An 18,350-nucleotide genomic window follows, 5' to 3' on the forward strand; every position below is an offset into this window, starting at 1 on the left:
TGCTCAGATGGTTCATAACAAAAAAATGCTCAATGTAAAGAGTGGCCCAGAACTGACCATCAGATAGTTTATATTGAAATAAAACATTCGTCGCAAGCGAAAACTATTTAAAAGCTAGTCCTAGGCTGAGAGGGATATTTTTCCCTTTCATATACTGTTTGTGGCAACAGTTTGTCACTTTTCCGATAGAGTGAGTGAATTTTTATGTTTTGGGTACAAGCCAGATCTTTTCCGGCTCGCGTCTTTTAGTTGATTATTATCTATGTGAAACGTTGTGTTGTGTTTGTGTTGTAAGTAGTGTTGTGGGATTTAATTGATTAATCTATCAATTTCTGTTGTGAGATTAATCGATCAAAAATATTTAATCGAATAATCGAGTCTACTGAAATTAATCGCCTGTAGTTATTACTATTTTGTTAATACAAATTCATTCCAAAAATTCCAACAATATTTCTCTCTTGGAAATTGCTTACTTAAAATAAAAATAGTACTGTTATTTTTTTAATTGTAAATCTGGTAGAGTAGGAAAAATCTTTGCAAAAACACTTCAGAAAGAGATGGAAATATGAGGACAGTGACCTAGTGTACCTCTATTGAAAGTTGAAACACAATGCAAAACCCTTATTAAGTTTTATGGTTTTCCAAGAAAACTTCCACATTGTTGTCAGCTCATCTTCCTAGCATTTGAAATACGCACTTTTCTGGGATTCGTCCCTCTCATCCCTTATAAAATAGCCATGTCTACACTGTGTGCAAGTGAGAGCATAACTATCTTCTTATCTTTCTAAAATCTGGTAATTCAATTACAATAGGGGCCAGTCTTCTGTTTCGAACGCTGTACTGCAATTTCAGTTTCTGTACTAAGTTTGCATATGAAAGTTGTATATTTAGTTTGATAAAGTAAAAAAAAAAATTTTCTGTGGTTTGTGAAAAGTGTAAAGCCCCATTCACAATGAAAATTAAACATAACCGTAACATAAACACAGAAGTTTGCGCCCAGGCTACCATATGTGATCACATTGATTCACATAAGCATTGACATAAACATTACCATAAGACGTTAACATGAAAGTTTGTAAACTCCAAACTTTCATGCTTATGCGTACGTGATTTGCAAACAGCACACAGTCGTGGAGCGCTGAAGTATACGACAGAATATGAGGAAAGGGCGTCGTTATGTTTCCATGGTTACCAAGTATGTTTGCTGTTATGTTTATGTTCCCATCGTGATTGATGGTATGACTTCTTGATTTTACCGACACGTTTATATTCTTAAGTTAACACTTACTTTATGTTTTTCATTGTGAATGAGCCTTAAACTCCATTATGTAATATGAGAATTTGAGAGGTAAACTCGGTGAACCGTTTGGATTTAAATTAGAACAATCGTGAAGAAGTGCATGACAATAAAAGTTTTTTCGTGTTTAGTGATGCAGGAAACATAAGTAACGTAGAGGGGCACTTAATTTGGAGCATGTGAATATGTTTGTTTAAAAAAATCACGAAGAAATTGATATAATAGATGATAAGCCTCATAATAAATATGTTAGTAATTAATTAAAATAGCTGTTTTGTAATATAACGATACAATATATACAGAGATACAACATTTATGCTTATCACCGAACACAAATTAAATTTAACAATAATTGTGTATGAAGAATATTAAACATTTATTCAACTATCGATAAATCGATTACATTCAAATGGTTAATCTATTAAATATTTTGATTGATGAACAGCACTAGTTGTAAGCAATGATGGATATAAGCATATATAAGATTAACGTCTCATCGTTTGTGTGTGGGTTCATCAAAAACAACGAACTGGTGAAAGAAGAAATCAGAGTAAACTCCTTTCATCGCTTTAAATAAAGCAGCTCCAAGTGAAGCCAATCTCGGAGATTCTATTTACTCTGTTGAACAAGTGAAGAAAGAGATTCTCTGAATCTTCAGTACGATCACTCCCGAAATGCTCAGGCGGGAAAGCAGACTCACATTGCGTCGCAATCAACTGTGCATGAAAAATTATGCTGTGCATACCGAAATGTTAGACATTTGACAACGATACCATCAAGCCCACGTAGGTTCTTTTTTTTTTTTTTTGCTTGCAGATTTTCATCTATTAATATTGGCGAGTTCAATAAATAACGTTTTTAAGTAGCTTGTGGCATTACTGTATTATTTCATAAACTAACATATCACATATCTGATCGTAACTTATGACCCAGCCTGTACATGTGTATTACAACTGCCCTAATTTTCCAGCAGAAAATTAGAGACAAGAAATATAAATTATCACTGGTCTAAATGTAAATACATATGCCTTATTAGCCTATTCTTGCACGAGAAACATTTCCCACAAATATCACATTTGAAAGGCCCTTCGGCTGTGTGTAGGAGTTTATGTCTTCTTAGACTTCTCAATTCCACATAATACTTTCCACATTCATTACATTTAAATGACGGTCTCTCGCCCGTGTGTAGGCGGCAGTGAGTTTTGAGGTTACTCGATTCTGCGAAACACTTTCCACAGACATCGCACTTAAACGGCCTTTCCCCGGTGTGAATGCGTGCATGTCTATTTAAAACTGCCTTTAATGAGAAACACATTCCACATACGTCGCATTTAAATGGTCTTTCACCCGTGTGTAGGCGGGAATGAATCCTGAGATAACCAGATACCGGGAAAAACTTTCCACAGACATTGCATTTGAAAGGTCTTTCACCTGTGTGTTTGCGTGCATGTCTGTTTAAAACTGCCGAATCTGAGAAACTCTTACCACACACCTCGCATTTGAATGGACTCTCTTCTGTGTGCATGCGTGTATGTACCTTCAAATTCCATGATCTTGTGAAAGACTTCCCACAGACATTGCATTTGAATAACTTTTTGTTTGTATGTAAGGGGAAGTGAAGTTTCAGAGATTCCGGTGTTGCAAAAATCTCGTTGCATATAGTACACTTGGTAGGATTATAGCTTATGTCACTAATATTTGAATAGTCAGCTCTGTTGCTACCACACTGTGTCAATTTGCCTTCTTCATGATCAGTGCCGTTATGTTCTTGTGACACATTCTTCTCAACATCATCCACAATCCTGAAACGAATATAATAAAATTTATTGATCTTCTAAATCAGGCCTGCACAAGGTTTGCGCTCTCCGAGCCAGCTCACAGCTCATCAGCGGAATGCAGATATTAGCTGTGCTCACTATAAGGGTGGACTGGAAGAAGGGGTGGATCTCGTACAAAATGTACACAAAAGGAAATACAATACTAGTAAGAATGTTTAGGAAATGAATTCCCATTCAGTGTTTGCAAAACTGTCTTGGACTATTATTAATTAATAAAGAAATATTTATTATACAGAAATAATAGAAATTCTATAGCTGCTTAATTGTACAATATCATTTTGTTATATTTTTATTTATCAGTACATCAAAACGGGGTTTTATGCTGTTGGCAGCTGAAAGGAGTAATGGAACGGAGAAAAATTCTCTCTGGCACCGGGATTTGAACCCGGGTTTTCAGCTCTACTTGCTGATGCTTTATCCACCACTAAGCCACACCGGATACAACCCCAGCGCCAAATAGAATCATCTCAGATTAAGCTCCAACTCTTGGGTTCCCTCTAGTGGCCGCCCTCTGCATTACGTCATAGATGTCTATGAACGTAGGATCGAAGTCCACACATGTGCTGAGGTGCACTCGTTATGAGTGACTAGTTGGCCGGGATCCGACGGAATAAGCGCTGTCTTAAATCACGAAGTGATTTACGCATATCATATATATTATTTTAATGTACCGAAGTACATATGATATTTCCATGCAGATATTCGGCGCCAGGGTTGTATCCGGTGAGGCTTAGTGGTGGATAAAGCATCAGCACGTAGAGCTGAAAACCCGGGTTCAAATCCCGGCGCCGGAGAGAATTTTTCTCCGTTCCATTACTCTTTCATCGTATGATGACGCAGAATATCTGCATGGAAATATCATATGTACTTCGGTACATTAAAATAATATATATGATATGCGTAAATCACTTCGTGATTTAAGACGGCGCTTATTCCGTCGGATCCCGGCCAACTAGTCACTCATAATGAGTGCACCTCAGCACATGTGTGGACTTCGGTCCTACATTCATAGACATCTATGACGTAATGCAGAGGGCGGCCACTAGAGGGAACCCAAGAGTTGGGGCTTAATCTGAGACAATTCTATTTGGCGCCTGGGTTGTATCCGGTGTGGCTTAGTGGTGGACAAAGCATCAGCACATAGAGCTGAAAACCCGGGTTCAAATCCCGGCGCCGGAGAGAATTTTTCTCCATTCCATTACTCTTTCATCAGCTGAAAGGAACAGTAGCCTACTGATCGTAATGAAACATCAGTTACAGATCTTCGATGTCTGCCTTTATTAAAGTTGGTTATAGAAAACAGTTGCTCGTAAATATAAATGTTGAGCCAAACATAGCAATCATTTTCACAGCCAGCTTGTGTAGTAGTGGATATTATTGCTAAGGTTTAGTCTTGTAAAACTCAACGAGACTAGTAGTATTATTCAAACGATCTTTAGCCCTTAGGTCACATTGAAATCAATAAGTTCGAAATGTTAAATGTTAAATGTTACGTTCCGTCTTTTAGATTCCTCCATACTGTACTGTAGCAGTAGTTAAGGAACGTGAAACAGTTACTGAGAATAGGCCTATACACTGCACTCCACTAGATAACTGAGTGGTCGTTTCCCTCTCCTCTAATTATAGCAAGTCTATGTCATTCCGATGTATCTTCCTCTCCGTTTCAGCGAGCGGTAAACACAGTTTTCCCACTCCGAAAGAGCGCGCACGCTCGTTGAGCGCTGTTTTTGCAGGTATGTTCTAAATAATCAATGTGGAGAGATGAAAATACATGGGTGATTCAATAATTAGTGGCAATATTTGAAGTAACAAAGAAAACATTTTTCGAACAGTCACATTGTTGCAGTGCTCAGTGCTCCAACATGAAGAAATTGTCTCCACACCTCAGGGAGAGAACGGAAACACAGCATCTTGTTGTACTAATATTCAAACAGACTGTTCTACTGCTGCTATAATTGCCAGTCTGGTTGTAAAGGGAACTCCTCTAAGTGGTAATTTCATTTTCGCGAAAATTTCAAAATCACATGGGCTCATAATTATCTGGGGAGTATGGAGGATGCTCCAGAATTTCCCAGTTCCATCTGTGAAATAAATTAACCACAGGGGCACCTATGTGAGAGCGAGCACCAACATGTAGCACAATAGGATGAGAATTCAGGAAATTTGATGTTAGGGACGTATAGCTGGTCGTAAACGGTGTTCCAGAAAGTAACTGTAATATGCACCATTCACATGATTTTCCACAGGAACTGAATGAGTGACAAGGACGTCGTCAAAATCATAAGCAGCAATGAACATGACTTTAAGTGGATCCTGTGAAGCATCTTCGTATTTGCCAAACATTTTAGACACTACAGATAACATTCTACAAATTAAACTCACTACAAACATCTTATAAATGAGATTATTGTGTTCAGACTCACACATAACACACATCAGATGCTCTTCTTTCTCATTATCAGCTTGCATCATTTACCGCTGATAGCCCCAAATACAAACATTGTTGCCACTAATTATTGAATAACTCATGTATATTAAGCATTATAAGGAATACAACTGATTACTTACTTACTAATGGCTTTTAAGGAACCCGGAGGTTCATTGCCACCCTCACATAAGCCCGCCATCGGTCCTATCCTGAGCAAGATTAATCCAGAGTCTATTGTCATATCCCACCTCCCTCAAATCCATTTTAATATTATCATCCCATCTACGTCTCGGCCTCCCCAAAGGTCTTATTCCCTACGGCCTTCCAACTAACACTCTATATGCATTTCTGGATTCGCCCATATGTGCCACATGCCCTGCCGATCTCAAACGTCTGGATTTAATGTTCCTAATTATGTCAGGTGAAGAATACAATGCGTGCAGTTCTGTGTTGTGTAACTTTCTCCATTCTCCTGTAACTTCATCCCTCTTAGCCCCAAATATTTTCCTAAGGAATGTAAGTCATTGACTTTCAAAATTTGGGGGGGATGTAAAGAGTGATATGGTGAAGATTTTTCACCTAGGAATCCACGACCGGAAATGAGAAATGGAGTATCTACAGCATTGAAAGGTGTTACTTTTCCTGTTTTTTTGTGTTGGCGAACTTTCTTCGCATTCAGTAAGTTAACTAAAACATCAGAATAGTTTGAAGAGCTTCACCGACTTTTACATTTACAATAAATTTTCAAAGTGACGACTACGAATTTCGTTACATAGTGTGAAATGACAAACCATGCTTTGTCTTACTCTCTGGCAGATTTCAAGATTCCCTCTTGTGATATTGAACGCTGTGAAGATGAGCTTAGTAAGCCCATTTACTGTTTCAACTGTTATTGCATACGCAATAACCTTCAAATACTTTTATAGTAACAAGTCAGGAGAGGTAAGTTCGGGAGAGCATACAGGGCATACCATTCTAATTACTCGCCTGTGATATGAGGGCCAGACGATCTATGCATGATAGAGCAGCATGATGCGGGTATCACACACACTAACATGCAATTGCAAGGGAATGTCCTCGAGAAGTTTAGGCAAGGTATGCTGAAGAAACTCTAATTTTCATTTTTGTTCATTGGTGGAAAATCTTCACCACATCACTCTGTACATTGCTTAAATTTTGAAAAAAATCTTTCAGTCACATCAAGTAAGTATGGCCCCTACGACACGCACGCACGCACACACACACACACACATCGAAGGACCCAGATTGCAACATCAGATAATAACGCAGGGGCAAGAAAGAAACGTTTTTCTTGATACTTTGTCTTTTAGATCTGTTCTTGGGTTATTTGGGGTGCCGATTCAGAAAATGGCACTGAATAGACCATAATAGCTCTAGTTTCTTACATATTGTTGAATTTATGTAATTAATAAGATAGGTTACAATTCAGCAAGCCTTAGTAGAAACATTCACAAAAGTGAAAAAACCATCTGAAGCATTTGATCTCATAATAAATGAAAATGAAACTAAGTATTTGAAATGTGGTAACCAAAATTCTATTACAAATAACCTGAAAATCAATGATATTCAGAATGCCCACATCAGTTAATTTAAATATCTGGTAACAATATTAAACGGCAATAACTCGATAGAAGATGAAATTAAAGAATGAATTACCAATGGCGACAGAGCCTATTTTGCCAACCAAAGCTTATTTAAAAGCAAACTAATAACAAAAGAAGCCAAATTAAGATTATATTGGATCATAATAAGGCCAGTTGTCACGTACGCCTGTGAAACTTGGGTTTTGAAAGAATCAATCAAACAAAAATTGTTAATTTTTGAAAGGAGGATTTTAAGAAGAATCTTTGGACCCTGCAAGGATAGAGATGGCAACTGGAGAATAAAAACTAACAAAGAACTAAATGATTCAATACTCAATCAAAATATAATACATTTCATCAGGGCTATGAGATTAAGTTGGTTTGGCCATGTTAAAAGAATGGAAGATGAGAGGCTAGTGAAAGGTATATATAAATGGAAACTCCTGGGAACTAGAGCAGCGGGTAGACTGAAAAGCCGCTGGGAAGATGATATTGTTAATGATTTGAGGAAGCTAAGAATCACGGATTGGATGATGGTCGTACAGAATAGAAGTTCCTAGAAAAAAATTGTTGAGAAAACCAAGATATTCAATTTTGAAGTTATAGTGCCAGAAGAAGAAGATGAAGAAGGTTACAATTCAGCATATGTCTCCCCTAACTAAGGTTGTAACTATCTCTTTCGGGCAGGAAGCTGTTTGGACTAGAGATATTCATACAGAAAAGTAGGAGGAATAAATTCTAAATTTTATTTTTATATATGGATTTGTAATTAAAACAGGGATTTCGTTTTGAATATTCTATCATATCATAATGCTACAGAGAGAAAATATTTATCTTGTTGATCTATTTAGTTTTTCCGATGTGTTTGTACATTGAAATAAAGTATATAGTTGTTTTCATAGCTGATCCTATGTGACATATTTATGGATTTTCAGATTTTTGCTCTATTAACTAACTTAAACAGTGATACAGCAAATAATAAAATTTCCTATATGTAATTATATCTCTTTGTTTCGAAAATATAAGAATTCACAGTACAGCTGCCGTACGATAAATAAATGTGTTTTTTCTTTCTAATGAAAAATTTTATATTTTGCACATAAGAGTTATTGCAGTAACAACGACGATATGATGCTTTGTATGCTTGCAAGACTACTCTTAATATTTGTCTTCATTTTACGAGTAAAATAAAATAAACTCTCTAGCATTTATTGTTGTCATAGCTCCCTTCGTCCATGATTTCCGAGGTCATTCTTATTAAATGTACAAAACAATCCATGCCATAACAGGTTGAAAATTAACGTCATATGTGATAATTTTAATGAAGCAATGAAAAAATAACAATGTGAAGACATGCACACCACACTCACCTATCAGGCAAAATCTCATTCTCTTCTGCCGCACCTTCCAGTTTCAGCTCGGCCCTTACTGTGTCCAAATCACACACCTCTTCCTGAAAATAAAGTCACGAAAGTTCAGAGAGATGGTGCAGGTTTACATGAAGAGCGCATCAATTCTTCATGACATAGGCCGGCATTTAAATCCTACCGAATCCAAGTAGAAAACTGAGTAGCAAACAACGCTCCTTGGAGTTCTTTTTTCAGTAGTTTCTTCCGTTTCCTATATATTTAGATTATTTCAAGGAAAAAAAGTAAGGAAATATATTTTTACCCAATCAATAACTTAGTGCACTCTAACTCAATCCAGAATGTCTAAGGATGTTATTGTGTGAGCACAATATTAAGCATTAAACCATGCTTTCTATTAAACATTGCATACATGACATTTCGTAGGAATTTTTGCTGGATTACATCTGAAACTAGCCAGAGCTGTATGCAATGTAGGAAGAAAGGAATTGGCCACAGTACCCCATTATCTCCTGGCCTAATTGCCTCATGAGTGATACTTTGTTGGTGTCACTTGTGGGGTCCGGACGTGCCTTCGGACAGTTGACTGAACAACAACAATTTTACTGATTAACTATATGAAAAACTTAAGAATTAAATGTAATTATAAAAATTAAGGGAACACCCAGATTCCTGGGAGCTCTCAATCTTTACTCCGATGTTCCATCACTGAGTTATATCACTACCTGCTTTTAATGTGACTATTACACTTTTACTACGTCATACTACTGTTGACCAATAAAATGGTACGAAAGAATGTGTTTCAACCAATCATGGCTATTTATCGCTAAAATTTTATCACTTTCCTAGCATTGTTTGTTTTTATCACTCCCCTAGCATCTGTTTCTTTGTTTGCTAACATTTCAAACTGCAAATTCTTCACGGTACTATGAAACATGCTTTGCGGTCGTCATTTGTTTCCCGCATAGATAGTCAACTGGAAATGGCGGCTCCATTTAAACGTTTTGGTGAAGCTGGCATTTGTGAAATAGAATTTTTAATAAGTCAATTAATACATATTTTATTGCATTAAAGTATTTTATTTCTTCTAATATTTATATACTTTCTTCTGTTTTTATCACCTCCCTATCATTTGTTTCTTTGTTGGCCAACATTTCAAACTGCAAATTCTTTACGGTACTTTAAAAAATGTTTTGCAATCATCATTTGTTTACCCTATAGATAGTCAACTGAAAATGGCGGCTCCGTTCAAATGGTTTGGTGAAGTTAAAATTAGGGAAACAGAGTTTTAGTAAGTCAATTAATATTTTATTGTATTAAAGTACTTTATTTCGTCCAATATTTATATACTTTCTTCTAATAGTGTAATAGGCAATTAAATCTCACTCGAGCTTCGATTGTCTCTGGATAAATCAAAACCTTTAGTGAGATTACTGTTGATAAAGTGTCAATAATACGATGAGATGAAAAAGAGCATTGGAGAAGTTGGAGGGATGTTCTTTATTTTTACCAGCATGGAGAAATGGCTGTCTAAAGCACAGGTACTACACATGTTAAAAGTCATTATATTTTGTTCGTAGGTTGCAACACTCGACGTGCGTCTAGTTTCACAAACATTGCTACTCACGAAATAAAATGCAATTTTCAACACTTCTATCATAAATAACTTCTTTGTAAAAACAGACCTTCCTATAATTCTTGAAATCTTGCATATGTTAAATTTATGCGCCTAACTCTAGCCTTTAATTCCGTGAACGAGCTTATAGATAACATCAGTCATTAAGAGATATTCAAGGTGGTTATTTTATGCGTTTCACACTATATAGCAAGATCTCATTGTTTAAGGCCCAACTGTATAAAACTCCCCGACTAAAGATCAACTTTGATCGAAGATCGAAAAGTGAACCGAGTTCAGACACTTCTTCTATTGTATAAAACTTTTCTGCGATCAAATTACCTTGGTTCAAATGCAATCTAAGTTCACGTGAAAAGGATTTGGCAACATCGCATAAACAGGTGAAATACGTGATGCGCGGACAGGTTTGTTCAGTGTTGCCAATCTAGCGACTTTAACTCTTTTTCAACAATTTCTTTTAATTTTTATATTGCTTAAATAGGGAGTTAGTGACCTTTTTAGCACCCCATACTGACAAAATTTAATCTTTCTTTGTCGATAATGAGAAATCTAGCGACTTTACAACTACTTTTTGGCGACTTTCCGTACACTCTCTTGGAGACAGTGGTTTTTGTGCAATGTAAATAATGGCGGACAATAAGAAGAAGGTTTACTGTTTTCCGAGTTGTTATCATGTTATGGTGTTTGATACTGCTAAACATAATAAAGCTTTATAAAACGACAATTTTCGTTTAGTAATACAGTTAATTGAAAATTTATGAATGTACCTATCATATCCATTAATAATTAATGGTTGTTATAAAGATAATATAATTATAGGTTATGTTATTTGATACTGCTGAACACGATAGAACCTTATAAAATATAAGATTGTTTGTGTGTTAAGGCAAGAAATTGAAAGAAATATATATAAATGTACCTATCATATCTATTAATATTAATAATAATGGATATTTTATTTGCACAATCTGTCACTCGTATATTTCAAACAGAAAAGAAATAACTGAACTTGGATCATCTGACTTAATCGGAGAAATTTCTTCAGTCAAAGTTGACTTTAGTTTGAGACAAATTAATCTCAGATTAGATTTTATACAACACAAAATTCCAAGTTCAGCTGAAACAAGGATCAATTTAACCTCTGATCTAAGATTAAATGATTTATACAATCAGGCCTAAGAAAAATAACTGTATGGTCACTGAAAGAATATCCTTCAAAACTTAAAGATAAGAGCCATATCGCACTTTGAATTTAGGACATTTTGCAACAAAGAAATAAGAAATAAGGAACATGCAGGTAGTCTTACTGTCTCCTCTGTAAACCAAAATTCGCTATCACCATAGCTGTACAGAGAAGATTTCTGTGACGAACAGAGTACAAGCTAAACATGAGAAAAAAGAGTCAGCACACACAATGAGCTCAACTCACCTCGGCTTCACACTTAAGTAGGGGAAAATTATTTGGCAATATAATTTCTTCAAATTTTATCTCTCGATTGTGATCATAGCTGTCGTCCACAGATTCCTCTTTTATCTTAGTCACATGCAGAGCCAATACATTCTCTTCCTGCAGAAAAAAGAGGAATAATCAATGAGTAATATATTCCAATGTAACAGAAGCTAATCACAAGTGTTACGGATTGCACTCTGTGATTACATGCCAGTGCTTCAATAAAGGAAAAAAAAAAAAAAGATAACAGATTTTAAAAGCAGCGTATGTCGAAGAAAAGGTGATACCTAACTTGTGAGAGTGATTAGAATAAAGTCAAATCTGTTATGGAATCCATTTCGACTAAAAAAATTCCAACACATGTTATTGGCGCTCAAATGTAATGGAAGTAACACGACTAATGTGTGTCACATCATGGGGACTTTTAACCAAGATGCAATGCTTTCATGATACATTTTAGTACCGGAGTCTCTAATCTACGTCTTCAACTCTCCACTACATGTCCTTCCCAATAAGGGACGTACATAATATCTGTATAAAATCCAATGCCAAGATATTCACTAGTGACATACCAAACAATCTTTCTATGCTTGTAACTTTCCATGTGTTACAACAGAGAATTTTTAGTATTCAGTAAGAGTGTAGAAAATAATAATACATATTAGAGTTTATAAACTCAAACAGAAGTAATTCTATACAATAGCCTTACCACGTTAAGGTAGAAAGCATCACATACTTCTCATTTTCGTAAAGGCGATTCAGTGACAGGTTAGGTTAGGTTAGGCTACTTTAGTCTTCTCGTATGCCCTGCATATACTGACAATTGTCTAAGAATGCACGCTTTCTCCCAAGACATGCCAAAAACAAAATAACTAACCTGTCACTGATTCGTCCTCACGAAAACTCGCTTTGGTCGAATCAATCACAGGTCACATTAAGTTAGTTTAGGCTTTTGCATATATTCACAATTGTTTAAGAATGTCAGTGGCGAAGTTAAGGTGTAAATACTGAATAGGCTGGAAAAATCTGGTTACGTTCTATCTTTTTTTATACACTATTCTATCAAAATTTTTTGTAACACCCAACAAGAAGATGACATCACCCATCTTCACCCCCAAACAAAATACAGGTAAACAATGTAACTTATTATTTCTCTCAGAGCACCCTATTAGCCAAGGATATTTCTTACCTTGGCGAGTGCTTATAGTGGCATTGGATTGGGCACAACAATCCTAAGAAATTAACTTGAACATCTTCTGATCTTATACCATTACAATTGCTTCCACTAGGTATATGAAGAAAATATACAGGGTGTTTAAAAATTGTGGCACATTTTTACAGGAAGTACCATAAGTCGAAACTAGAAAAAGAGTTCCTATAAACATGTATCCGGAAATAAATATCTGTTGAGATATGGGACATGCCGTATTCTGGCCTATGATCGCCATTCGTTTAAAAACACAAAACAATGGTGTAGGTTTTGAGAAGGAAACAGAGAATGTAGTAGTAAATAAAGGTTCAGGATACTACGGAGTCTGTCATTTTACTTGTGTTAGTAAGCACGTATACAGTACATACAGTATTCAGTAGTGTAGGCGGTCTTTCTGTTAATGCACGATAGGGCACCATTTCATTTTCTATGCCTCGTGCGACAATACTTAACCCAGAGGTTTAATGGGCGATGGATTGGTCGAGAAGATCCAGTAGCCTGGTCTCCCATATCACCTGACCTAAATCCTTTCGATTTCTGACTATGGGGGCATTTAAAGACATTGGTGTATGCCACACCCATCCACAACGTAAAAATGCTACAGGAGCATGTATCCAATGCATATGAGCAAATCTGACAACAGCCGGATGTAGTAGCAAGAGTTCGTGATTCATTGAGAAGAAGGGCTGAAGCATGTGTAACAGTGCGTGATAAGGGCATAAAAGCACCTTCTGTAGTGTCTACGTAACAGACAGGTGCGTATCATAGGCCACAATACCCGTATCTCAACAAATATTTGTTTCTGAACACGAGTTTATAAGAACTTTTTTTTCTACTTTCGGCCTATGCTACCTCCTGTAAAATATGCAACACTTTTTTAGACACCCTTTATAGTTGGCCCTGCACTAGCAATACTGGAGAAGTTGAAAATTAGGGTTTTGCAGAGTATCATAGATGTAAACACATCCACCATTTTTGAGCTTATCAAATGAATCATACGAAACGAAAGAAAAAAGAAAGAAGAATCTAAACTGTTGGATCTATTGCCAAAATGTGATGTCCAGTACTACAAGTCTTATAATTGAAGTATGCTGTGAATATATTTGAAGAAGAGCGCTGATACTGGAACAATATCACAGTGGCTGTCATGAATAATCATGACAATCTCTCTCCTATGAGGAAGGGTAATATAAAAAAATACATAACGCTGTTGTAATACATGAAATAAACCTTGAATAGGTGCTTCCCCCCCCCCCTTTCATTTCAACTCAATTTATTTAGATGTCAAGACATAATAAACACTGCAATGATTATTATAAGCTGCATTTAAAGAACAGAACGATGTCGCTAAAACATAATTATAATGGAGGGGGCTAAAGAAATTATGTTGCAATATCATCACTATCATCATAATGATCATAACCATTTCACGTATTAGATCTAGGGATCTCTTATGGTCTCTCTTCAGCACATTTTAGGTCTTTCCAAGTTCCTTCAGTCTCTAGCAATACGGCATAAGATCAGTTTTGGCAAGCAGTTGGAGGGCATCCTGGCAACATGTTCTTTCCAGTTCAGTTTGTATTGTTCTATGTACTGGGTAATTGAATCTGCTTTTAATTCTTTAAGAATGTCCTCATTTCTTTTATGGTCAAGGAGGGAGTAACCAGCAGTTCTTCTCATAAATCGCATTTCGGCTGTTGTAAGTCTTATTTCGTCAGCCTTTTTGATGGTCCAGGCTTCGATTCCATATGTGAGAATTCGTCGAGGAAGAGTTTTATATATTCTGAGACTAGCGTGTCGCTGAACTTGAGAAGGCTTAAAAACCTGATTGATTACACCTACATCTTGGTGAATTTGGAAATTTTAATCTTAATATCTTTTTCGTCAGGAAATGAGAGATTGTAGCCAAGGTAATTCTATGAATTAACACATTCTATTAAAATATAATTTACACAAGTTTTACTCTGAATTTGTTCTGTGTCTAAAAATGCTATTACTTTCGTTTCCTGTGTTGAGATTGGCATATCAAATTTGAAACCATTCTATATCCTTATCTAAATACAACATACTTTAAATACTATGTAATACAGTGATAATACTGTGCACCTAAATGTGTCACCGATTTGAGGTAAAAAAATCTGGAAATGTTATGTAACTTTATACATTCGAATAGTAATTAGTAACATAGGAATGAGAGAGTAGACATGGGGATAAAATAGTCTTACATCTGGTGACGGACTTGATTCTTCTTTAACTGCGTCATCACATGACTGTACTGTCAAAGGGTCGACCTCAGGTTCTGTCTTCATAACATCCATTACAACTGAAAGCACAGTGTCAGAAAATCACCCGGTTGCCGTTTATGAGCTGTTAAAATAGCTAAATGTGTGTTCTACATGGTAATTAACACTAATACGCCATTGAATCACATGTCGGTTTTGTACACAACTGGATTTGCTTGGAAATGGAAGATTTTAGTGGTAGCAATGTTATGTATTGTCTGTTTTTGATTGTTTAAGCATAATATAGGTGCAAGGGTTATGGTTAAAGGATAATGGGTTTACAGAGAGGGGCTTGTTGGTAGTACAAGTATTAATAAAGAAATATAAAAATAAGGAACAACTGGATAATACGCATGGTAGATCAACGCCGACTACGCTGGCCACTAGTAACTGGGCTGTACCGAGCGTGTGAAACAAAAGACAATCGAAATAGTGGTAGTAAAATTCGCAGCTATATTCTTAAATAATTGACTCCACTAGTCATAGAATAACTCTTCTCGGGTTCTCAGCCAGGTGAGTTGGAGATTTGCTTCCAAGCTTTCGATGGCTAGCTCTGCCATCTTCTTCAGGAAATAAAGTGATGTGGGACCATGTCTAGCCGGTATATATGCAACTCACCTGGCTGAGAACCCGAGAAGAGTTATTCTACATCAAACGCCGGGAAAGCCTCAAGTCATATGTCCACTAGTCATGTCCAAGGTTTACGGAGCATAACGGCAGTGTTTTGAATACACTGAAAGAAATACAATTACAGTGGGTTATCACAACGAAATAAAGGAAAAAAAGAGCGTGGTCCAGGGAATATTTTTTAAATGAATGACGTAAATTTGGGATTAATGTTCACTAAAGCGTTAACTAAGTAATTATGAGTGCGTTGTTGTAGAATAAAAAATTAATCATTACATAGATTCTTTGCCCAACGGTGCACATACTGTGGAATCCCGGCCACCAAGTCACTCAATTGAGTGCACTCCTTGTATAATGGCAGTTGACTTAATATAATATGTCAACATATATGTCCAACATGGAGTAAGGCCACAAAGGGGAAAACACTGGAGGAGAAGGTTCGATCCGGAGCTGTGAATTGAACTTGGGCGTAGCTCTGTGGTTAGAGCGCTTGGTACGTAGAATCAAGAACCCGTGTTCGACCCCAGGAGGCGGAGCGAATTTTTCTCTTTTAATAACAATTGCTACCATAACAGATTCTGTAGCATCAAAAATTAAACTTTACGTATACAAACACAGAAGTTTGCGGCCAGGTTACCAAATGGGATCATTCAGAATGATTCACATAAACACTGACATTAATATTACCATTAGACATTAACGTGAAAATTTGGAAACTCCAAACTTTCATGTTTATGCTTACGTGATTTGTAAACAATACACAATCGTGGAGCGCTAAATATGACGAAATGATGTCGTTGTTATGTTTCCATAGTTACCAATTATCTTTGCGGTTATGTTTATGTTCCCATCGTGAATGATTGTTTGCCGTTTTGATTTTAAGGTAACATTTAGGGCTCATTGACAATGAAAAAAAACATAACGTAAGCGTTAACTTAAGAATATAAACGTTACGGTAAAATCAAGAAGTCATACCATCATTCACCATGAGGACATAAACATAACAGCAAACATACTTGGTAACCATGGAAACATAACGACGCCATTTCCTCATATTCTGTCATATACTTCACGCTCCACGATTGTGTTCTGTTTGCCAATCACGTAAACATAAGCATGAAAGTTTGGAGTTTGCAAACTTTCATGTCAACGTCTTACGGTAATGTTAATGCCAGTGTTTATGTGAATCATTGTTAATGATCCCATTTGGTAGCCTGGCCGCAAACTTGTGTTTATGTTACGGTTATGTTTAATTTTCATTATTAATGGGCCTAGAGTCTTGGCTTTCATAAGAATTGCAGATAATGAACATTTCCAATAATGAAAATGTTCCCAACTCAAATCATACACACCTATGCTAATGAAGTCGAATTTTCTAATACTTAAGCTCTTCAGTCTACAATGACGAAGGAAGAACCTCTGAATATTGGATACTTTAAAGATGCACTACATTAAATGCTACAGAATTAATGGTTTGAAATGCTGTAAAACGTGGACAAGTAACAGACACCGCCACGATGATAAAACCTTCTAGCTCGTTGAACAAATCATAAACGTCGTGCATCAAGAAGACCGTGGAACTGTTGGCTTATTGTTTTTTTTTTTTTTTTGGTTGTTTTTTTTTTACTTGGTTATTTATAACGACGCTATATAAACTAATGGGTTATTTAGCGTCGATGGGATTGATAGCGAAATAGTGTTTGGCGAGATGAGGCCGAGGATTCGGCATAAATTACCTGACATTCTCCTTACTATTGGGGAAGATCTCGGAAAAACAGAACTCAAGCGAGGATCGAACCAACGCCCGAGCGCAGCTCCGGATCGAGAAGCAAGCACCTTAACCGACTGTGCTACGGCTAATTCATACAGTAAGACAGCGGTGGCGAAAATGTAATCGTGCGTCGAGCCATTGTGTAACCTGCGAAGTGCATAGCACCTATGGAGGGATGCGGGCACCCGAAGGGGAAGTGAAGCACAGTGTTGCCAACACATAAATTGTATTCCCGTCAGTATAACACATGAAAATCCGTCACAGTTAAAAAAAAAGACCCAATAAATAAATAAATAAAGCAAATTTTAACACAACTTGCTTACCAAACCTGATTAAAATAATAATTCGTCAACGTCTAACTTGATTACGAGGAAATCTGAGCAGGGGATTCTTAAACATAGTTTGGAACAGGCAGGGCTGTTCAAATAAAAGTAAAATCTCCCAAAAATTAAACAATTAAAAATGACAGCAGCTAAAAATGCCAAAAGACGATGTAAATCGTAATTTCCGCCAGAAAATCCGTCACCCGTCAAAGCCATTTTTTTCCCGTCCGCTATGTTGAAATTCCGTCAGTTTTTACTAGTGGTTAGTACGTGTAACGAAGAAAGAAATGAACAATATCACAACCTAAAATTAAGTCTTCAGAATGTCTCTGCGACAAAGCTTCAAAATCAGGAATTATGTCACTTACTGCCAGTTGTAGTTGATCACGAAGGTATTTTGTCTGTCAGTCGTGATCTAAATTTGGTTTTTACTATTTTCATCGTTGAAAATATTTTTTCACAAACGTAAGTTGTAGCGAACATGGCTTCAAAAGAGCAAGTGAAAGAACGAAGCTTC

At 36.4% G+C, this 18,350-nt stretch overlaps 1 protein-coding gene and 1 non-coding gene across 3 annotated transcripts in view; one reads left to right on the forward strand and one right to left on the reverse strand.

The window, feature by feature from the left end:
* Positions 1-2,055: 2,055 nt before the first annotated feature.
* The window catches only part of LOC138691621 (gastrula zinc finger protein XlCGF57.1-like), a 42,669-nt gene continuing 26,374 nt past the window's right edge, over positions 2,056-18,350 (reverse strand). Inside the window, exons 1-5 of one of the 2 annotated variants that reach the window (XM_069813780.1) lie at positions 17,092-17,276; positions 15,056-15,153; positions 11,600-11,737; positions 8,538-8,620; positions 2,056-3,099 (exon numbers count right to left, since the gene is read on the reverse strand). In XM_069813780.1, coding sequence (XP_069669881.1) covers positions 2,298-3,099; positions 8,538-8,620; positions 11,600-11,737; positions 15,056-15,148 — 1,116 coding nt within the window. In that variant the 5' untranslated portion in view covers positions 15,149-15,153; positions 17,092-17,276 and the 3' untranslated portion in view covers positions 2,056-2,297. Of the gene's footprint in view, positions 3,100-8,537; positions 8,621-11,599; positions 11,738-15,055; positions 15,154-17,091; positions 17,277-18,350 lie in introns of those variants that run through there. The other variant, XM_069813781.1, reaches the window with a different exon arrangement.
* TRNAY-AUA (transfer RNA tyrosine (anticodon AUA)) lies at positions 4,240-4,314 on the forward strand. The gene has a single exon. It is a non-coding gene; the product is annotated as a tRNA-Tyr (tRNA).

The sequence above is a fragment of the Periplaneta americana genome, chromosome 16 (assembly GCF_040183065.1).
Source record: "Periplaneta americana isolate PAMFEO1 chromosome 16, P.americana_PAMFEO1_priV1, whole genome shotgun sequence".
Classification (NCBI taxonomy): Eukaryota; Metazoa; Arthropoda; class Insecta; order Blattodea; family Blattidae; genus Periplaneta; species Periplaneta americana.